This window comes from Pteropus alecto, unplaced genomic scaffold (genome assembly GCF_000325575.1).
Source record: "Pteropus alecto unplaced genomic scaffold, ASM32557v1 scaffold22, whole genome shotgun sequence".
Classification (NCBI taxonomy): domain Eukaryota; kingdom Metazoa; phylum Chordata; class Mammalia; order Chiroptera; family Pteropodidae; genus Pteropus; species Pteropus alecto.
In genome coordinates, this window is record NW_006434839.1 from 10,135,880 (window position 1) to 10,143,534 (window position 7,655).

At 57.7% G+C, this 7,655-nt stretch overlaps 1 protein-coding gene and 1 non-coding gene across 2 annotated transcripts in view; one reads left to right on the forward strand and one right to left on the reverse strand.

The window, feature by feature from the left end:
- KCP (kielin/chordin-like protein) overlaps positions 1-7,655 on the forward strand; it is a 22,979-nt gene that overhangs the window by 11,581 nt on the left and 3,743 nt on the right. The window contains exons 15-29 of the mRNA XM_025045856.1: positions 9-17; positions 173-266; positions 359-547; positions 766-936; positions 2,225-2,401; positions 3,155-3,240; positions 3,519-3,609; positions 3,741-3,823; positions 3,904-3,997; positions 4,551-4,724; positions 4,945-5,027; positions 5,377-5,497; positions 6,686-6,765; positions 6,966-7,065; positions 7,555-7,643. Coding sequence (XP_024901624.1) covers positions 9-17; positions 173-266; positions 359-547; positions 766-936; positions 2,225-2,401; positions 3,155-3,240; positions 3,519-3,609; positions 3,741-3,823; positions 3,904-3,997; positions 4,551-4,724; positions 4,945-5,027; positions 5,377-5,497; positions 6,686-6,765; positions 6,966-7,065; positions 7,555-7,643 — 1,641 coding nt within the window. The remainder of the gene's footprint in view (positions 1-8; positions 18-172; positions 267-358; positions 548-765; positions 937-2,224; positions 2,402-3,154; positions 3,241-3,518; positions 3,610-3,740; positions 3,824-3,903; positions 3,998-4,550; positions 4,725-4,944; positions 5,028-5,376; positions 5,498-6,685; positions 6,766-6,965; positions 7,066-7,554; positions 7,644-7,655) is intronic.
- LOC112478721 lies at positions 6,041-6,159 on the reverse strand. The gene has a single exon (XR_003045954.1). It is a non-coding gene; the product is annotated as a 5S ribosomal RNA (ribosomal RNA).

Consider the following 7,655-nt stretch of genomic DNA (forward strand, 5'->3'; position numbering starts at 1 on the left):
GCCTGTGTCACTGTCTGGTGAGTCTGCCACTTGGATGGGAGGAGGAGTCCAGGGGAGTCCGGGAGGGACTTGAGGAGGCCAGGGTAGGTCCACCACAGTGGGGTGGGAAGGGGTGGGGGTCTCCTTGGCTCCCACCACTAACCCTGCCTGCCTGGCCCATCTCTCCACGCAGAGCGGCAACGTGCAGTGCCTGGCTCGTCGCTGTCCTCCGCTGCCCTGTGCAGAGCCGGTCTCGCTGCCAGGAGAGTGCTGTCCGCAGTGCCCAGGTAAGAGCTGCACCCCTTGGCGGCTCCTCCCGGAGGGGCCCCCTCCGCAAGCTCTCCCTGGTCTCCCCATGATACAGGCTCTCTCACCTCAGCCTCCCTCTCGGGTTGTCCGCTGCCGGGGGGCTTGGTCCCCGCGCGCCACCAGGAGCATTTCTCCCCGCCTGGCGACCCCTGCCGCCGCTGCCTCTGCCTGGACGGCTCCGTGTCCTGCCAGCGGCTGCCCTGCCCACCCGCACCCTGCGCCCACCCGCGCCGGGGGCCCTGCTGCCCCTCCTGCGACGGTAACGCCCCGGCGGCGCCCCCTTCAGGCCCGCAGAGCCCCTTGCATCCTCTGACTCCGCGTCCTCCTTTCTCCAGCCCCAGACAGTCCCCTTCCTCGTGGTCCTGCCCTCCCACGTCGGAGTTCTCGCTGAGAATGTGGGGAGACAGTGCCCACTTCACGGGGCCTGGGAGGTCGTGGGCTTGGTCAACAGCCGCTGCCCTCTCGCCTGCCGCCTAGGCTGCCTGTACCAGGGGAAAGAGGTTGCCAGCGGGGAGCGCTTCCCTTCTGTCACCGTCCGGTGCCACGTCTGCCTGTGCTGGGAGGGCAGCGTCAGCTGCGAGCCCAGGGCCTGTGCCCCTGCGCAGTGCCCCTTCCCCGCTAGGGGTGACTGCTGCCCTGCCTGTGATGGTGAGAGGCAGGGGACTGGGGGTGTGTGGGGGGGTGGGGGGGAACGGAAGGGCTGGGTCCCTCTTACTGCCCTAGAGTGGATACAAAATACTTATTACAGTAAGAAAAAAAAAGCACTGGATTAAAGCCTGGATTTTCTCCTGCCTGTGATGCTGTTTGGGTGTGCGATTTTGGACAAGTCATATCACCTCTCTGGGCCTAATTTTCTCAATGTTTTAAAAAATACATTTTATAAATGTGAATTTTCGTAAAATGCACATAACATAAAATTTGCTACCTTAACAATTTTCAAAGTGTAACCTAATTTTAACTCCTGAAAAAAAAAAAAGAGGATTGAATAAGACCAGTCTTCCAGTCTTCGTTCCCTCTTGTATTATCTTAGTAATTTTTTCTAAATATCCTCTACCAACTGTAACTTTATTTAGTATTTTTCTTCAAATTAATTCACTTTTAAATTTAAATTTATTTAGAAAGAAGTCTTTATATCACACTGCAAATGGAAAAATTAGATTTGTCAGGACTAGAATATTACCATAGAAATAAATACAATTAGAAATGAAATATTAAATTCGAGTCAGATGCTTTTGCCTGCCAAGGCTTTGAGCCTGAGACTCATCATCCTTCCCACCCCCACCTTCTATTAACTTTTTTAAAGAGGATTTTTATGTTCACAGCAACATTGAGAGGAAGGTACAGAGATTTCTTGCATACTCCCTGCCCTCACACAGACACAGCGGCCCTCATTATCAATGTCCCAGTGTGGCACATTGGTTACAATTGATGAGCTCATGCTGACCCATCATTGTCACCCAAAGCACCCTCTCTTTTTCAAAAAGGAGGTCGGCAAGTGTCAGCTGCTAAGGGCAGGCTGCCACCACCCTGGGACCCTCTCCGCCTCTTTGATCAGAGGGCTCGAAAGAGCATGGGAAAGGGATGTCTTGGGTCCAGGCTACCTAAGCCATCGCGAGCAATTCCCAGCTCTCCTCAGGCTGGGAAACTTGGTGCCTTCTGGCCCAGCAGTGGCCTGCTGGGTATTTGACAGATTTCATGTGTGTTTTCCCTATAGATTGGACAGGGGGATTTCTCTGCAGGCCAAAGGGGAGGAAGTTTGCCATCTCCCCCCCACCCCCTCTGTTTCGCCCACCAGCCTGGACCGAGCCCTCCCTCCCAGCCATAGCCAGGTCTCCGAGGCCTTGGACTCGGGCCTGGCGCAGGGTCAGAGCTGATGATTGCTGCCCTCTCACTCCTTTCTGCCCCCTCCCCTGCCTTTCTCTGTCCTCTCTCCAAGGCTGTGAGTATCTGGGGGAGTCATACCTGAGCAGCCAGGAGTTCCCGGATCCCCGAGAGCCCTGCAACATGTGTACCTGCCTCAGAGGCTTTGTGACCTGCAGCCGCCGGCCCTGTGAGCCTCTGGGCTGCAGCCACCCGCTCACGCCGTCTGGGCACTGCTGCCCCACCTGCCAAGGTAGGACAGCACGTGTCCTTCCACTGCTCCTTCTGGGTTCCCAGCAGCTCGGAGTCCCCTGGACTGGCCACCCTGACCCCTCCCTGAGATAACCACACGGCAAACGCACCCTGTGTTTTCATCAGACGCTGCACACTATATCCATGCCCTCCTCTCTGTCCCTGCTGTCACTTCTCAGTGACAGTTATATTCACCAAATAACGGATCCCTGTGCTTCCGGATCTTTCCGCTCTTAAATTGTCTCACTGGCTTCCTAAAATATCACGTCGCGACTCGAAACCCTTCCACGGCTCCCACCGCTCTCAGGCGCACCCCAAGGGGCGGTCTCCTTCTCTCCTGCTTGCTTAGCCCACCCTCCGGAGCCCAGCCCATCTCTCACCTTCCTCTCCAGGTGTGCCCACCCCTCACGCCGTCTTCCCACGCTGGCCCGCACAGACGGCACACTCTCAGCAGCCTGTGTCTCGCCTCCCGTCCTCCACTGCCTCACACGTGCAAACCTCGCTGCTTACAGCTCGGCTGACATCCTTCTCCCGCCCCTTACTTTCCCAGCCACTTTTCTCTCCCTTTCAGACTCCCTAAGCTTTGGTAGATGTCCCCAGGCCTGGCTGTGTGTGCGTACACGTGTGTATGTGTGTATGTGTATATCGCGTTTGTGTGTGTGAGCATGTGAGTGTGAGTGTGTGTGTGTAGTGTGTGTGGCAGTGGAGGGCTCCATCGATGGCAGCTCTTCCCTTCCATTCCCCGCTCTGCCAGGATGCCTCTATCATGGGGTCACTGCTGCCCCTGGAGAGACCCTTCCTGACCCACTTGACCCCACCTGCTCCCTCTGCACCTGCCAGGTGAGGTGGCCCTTTGGGAACTTGATAAGCTTTCATCCCTGATCCTCCTCTCTGTCCAGGGGTTGTTTTCTCCACTCAGGTCTCCTGGGGTACATTCTGCCAGTGACATCTAGCGGGGCAGGATTAGATTCAGTTCAGGACTCCTGGGCCAAGCGATGGGGATTGGGGCCTGGCAGGCCCAGGAGGGTTTCGTGTCTGGTGCCCTGGGGCAGTGTGTAGCCTGGTTTGAGTGTGTGATGACATGGGAGTCAGGAAGTAGCAATGTGGTCTCTCTCCAGGAAGGTTCCATGAGCTGCCAGAAGAAGCCATGTCCTCCAGCTCTCTGCCCCCACCCCTCTCCAGGACCCTGCTTCTGCCCTGTATGCCACAGTGAGCTGCTTTCCACATGCACCAGCCCCTCATGCCCTTCCCTGCCCCTCCTTTCTCCCTTTCTGCTGGGCCTGAGGTTGGACAGGGCAAGGTGGCACAGCACCTCCACTCAGGAAGCATGTCACCCACAGGCTGCTTCTCTCAGGGCCTGGAGCACCAGGATGGGGAGGAGTTTGAGGGGCCCACAGGCAGCTGTGAGAGGTGTCGCTGTCAGGTATGGTAGGGAGATGACAGAGGGGGCTCGTGTGGGGTCTGGACCTAAGGAGCAAGTCGCTGAGTCTGCATCTCTTGCAGGCCGGCCAGGTCAGCTGTGTGCGGCCGCACTGCCCCCTCCTGCCCTGCCCACTCCAGGTCACAGAGCAGGGGAGCTGCTGCCCCCGCTGCAGAGGTATGCCTGGCCAGTGGGGCTGTCACCTCACTTTGGCCCCTCCATCTGCCTTACCTCCCTGTCCACCCATCTAGCCCTCCCATCCCTCAGCCCTTGAGGAGACTGAGGTTTGGGTATATGGTCAGTGATGGAGCCTTTCATTCATACCCTCAGCCCTTGAGGAGACTGAGGTTTGGAGAGATGGAGTTACCTTGGGTATATGGTCAGTGATGGAGCCTTTCATTCATTGCACATGTGTTTATTAGATGCCTGCTGTGTGCCAGGTACTGTTGCTGGTGCTGGGCTACAGTGGACACTGCCTGCTGCCTGGCATTTGGTCTAGCAAGCAAGCAGACGTGGGCGGGATTAGAGCCCAGGCGTTCTGACCCCAACCCAGAATCTTCCCCCTCCATCGCAGACAGAATATCTGCCCCAGGCCACCTTACCACCTCATCCCTGCAGCGTCCCCTCCCCTGCCAGGCCCACGTGCCCTGCTGACGACCCAGGGTGGGCAGTCAGGGGCTGACATAGAGAACCCAGACTCAGCGCTCATCTCTGCTCCCCTGGGACACAGGCTGCCTGGCTCATGGAGAGGAGCATCCTGAAGGCAGCAGCTGGGAGCCTCCCGACAGCCCCTGCTCCTCCTGCACGTGTCACAAGGGCATCGTCACCTGTGCCCGCGTCCAGTGTGTCAGCCCCTGTGCCCAGCCCCACCAGGGGCCCAGCGACTGCTGCCCTCGATGCTCGGGTACGGGGAGTGGGTAGGCGTGGACGGCACAGAGACAGCACCCGTCGGCACCTCCCTGCCTTGGCGCTGGGCTGGGTGGCAGAGACAGGCTGTTTCAGCCATTTTTGCACGCCCTAATCCTGGGGGCTGGGGCATCTGGGGGGCAGAGAACCCCACCGCCGGCACTGCTGCCAGCCTGAAGTCTCCCTGGTCCTATTCTGCTCTTACCCCACCCCCCAAGACTGTGAGCATGAAGGCCGGAAGTATGAGCCAGGGGAGAGCTTCCAGCCTGGGGCAGACCCCTGTGAAGTGTGCATCTGTGAGGTGGGTGAGGGCCCTGCTGAGGGGCAGGGCACCATGAGGAGCAGGCACTATGGGGGTCAGAAACAGGAGTGTGTCCCTGTGGCCAGGAGGTGAGGCAGGGCTTGGGGTAAGGAGCCAGGAGGGCTGGGAAATCTGGAGTTAGATGTGGGCACTGATGCTGAGCGTGGGGTGGGTGTGTATAGGAGGTAGGGGGAGATACCTGGGACATGTTGGGGGGCCACGATAGGGAGTCTGACATGCTAGAGGAGGTGCAGCAGACAGATGGAGGGGCATGGACTCTAGGGGAAGAAGGTGGCTCTTGGCTTCCATGCCTTGGGACTCACCCCCTGCTCACTCATTCCTGTCGTAGCTGCAGCCTGTGGGGCCTCCCAGCCTTCGCTGTCACCGGAGGCAGTGTCCCAGCCTGGTGGGCTGCCCTGCCAGCCAGCTCCTGCCCGCTGGGCCTCAGCACTGCTGCCCCACCTGTGCCCGTGAGTCCCTGGATGTGGGGATAAGGAGGGCAGGGCCACCATCCCCAGATGGCAGCTCTGCTCCGCAGTCCCAGCCCCAGCCCTTTTCTGAGTCCAGGGGACTGTTCTGGAAGTCCTTGCCCCGGCGGATGAGCCTTGCACCGCCACAAGGGGAACTGGGGAAGCTGGCGGGACCCTTTGACTCTGAAGCTGGGAGCAGTTTGTGGAGCATCTTGCCCAGCAGGTGGTGCTTCCGGGTAGCAGTTGTGCAGCTGCTGGCTTCTTGAGAGCAGTGATGTCAAGACCAGAGGGGCAGTGAGTGGCCCAGCTACAGAGGTGGAGGGTGGGGAGCTAGCTATTCTTATCAAGGCTGCTAGGATGTGCTTCGAGGAAAGAGAAGGGGACTAATATTGGTTAAGCTCCTACTGCATGCCATGCACCATGCACCATACTTGGTACTTTCTTTTTCTTTCTTTTTTTTTTTTTTAGGCGAGGCAACCCTTGGTTGACCTCACAGATTGCAAGGACCTTGTCAGCTTACAATCCCTTATTTTTTATTTTTTATGCCTACAGCACCTGGTCTTCCTAGGTGGTCTCCCATCCAAGTACTAACCAGGTCCGACCCTGCTTAGCTTCCGAGATCAGACAGGATCGGGCTTGTTCAGGGTGGCATGGCCATAGACCCACACTTGGTTTTTTAATAAACAGTAACTCATTTAATTCTCACCATTGTCCAGTGAGATAGGTATTACTATTATTATTTTTACAGATGGAGAAACAGGTTCAGAGCGGTTTGTCGACCTGTCTAAAATGGCAGAGTCGCTGAGTGCTGGCTAGGATTGTAACCTGGGTCCCTGGCTCTTTGTGCTTTCCTGTGCTCTTTTAGCCAGGCAATATGAAGGAAGTGGGAATTTGGGGCAGGTTGGGTAGCCGGCTGGTGCTTAGAGACCTCAGGCTGAGGGAGCCACACGTTGTCAGTTTGCAGGCCCCCACCCTAGTAGCCTAGCAAAGTTCCTTTTCAAAAGTCTAAACTTTTCTTTGCTGAACCAAAGGGAAAAGGGATTTATCCTTCCTAGAGTCAAGGTGCTGAGGACACGGGTTTGCCCTGGGCCCAAGAAGTCTGGGGGTCGAGCGGGTCAGTGGGATCGACCGGGCTTTCATGCCCTGCTCTGCCCTTCTCCCCGCCACATTGCATTCTCGCCTCCACAGAGGCCCTGAGTAACTGCACGGAGGACCTGCTGGGGTCTGAGCTGGCCCCGCCAGACCCCTGCTACTCCTGCCAGTGCCAGGTGAGCCCTCCTGCCTTGGGGACTCCCGAAGTCCCCTCTTCTTCCTCCTCTGTGGTCTGTGGCTGACTCCACTCCTGCAGCAGGTCTGGGCTTCCCACTCACTCTGACATTTGCCTGCTTGTCCTGAATGTCACATTCTGCCGAGGCTCTGTACCCTCCCTTCTGTTCTCTACCTATGGTGTTCACATGCCCTTCCCCAGGACCTGACCTGGCTCTGCATTCACCGTGCCTGTCCTGAGCTCAGCTGTCCCCCATCAGAGCGCCATTCCCTTCCTGGAAGCTGCTGCCCTGTGTGTCAGGGTAAGTGCCCAGCCTTGGCCTGGACCCTCAGAGCATGAGCCCAGGAAGGAGACAAGAAGGGTGGCATCCATGGGCCAAGTAGGCAGTCCAGGGTCTGCACTCTAAATGCAGGCTTTGTTCTTTTGTAGAAATGGAGGGCTATTCATTGGGGAAGAGGAGAGATCCACGAGGCAGAGGGAGGCAGGGAATGAAGCCTGGATTTTCAGGGCCTGGCTGAGGCTTGTCAGCTGGGATTAACGGGGACTGCTGAGCTGGCAGCAGGCCAGAGGAAGGTTCCAGCCTCTGGCTCTTCGGGCTTCCAGAGCCCTTTAGAGTCTCAAGCCCTGCCATCCAGTAGGCCATCTATATGCTGGTTGAAGAAATTAACATCATCAGGGTGCTAATTGAATGAGGAGGGCACCTGCTGCTGTGGGCCTTCAGGGTGACCTCCAGGGAGGTGGGATGCAGCTGGAAGGAAGATGCTCTCCCAGCCTCATCTCTTCCCATCAGAATGTGTGGTGGAGGCCGAGGGCCGGAGAGTAGCGGATGGAGCGAGCTGGCGCCACCCCGGCAACGCCTGCATTACTTGTACCTGCCACGTGAGCTGCGGG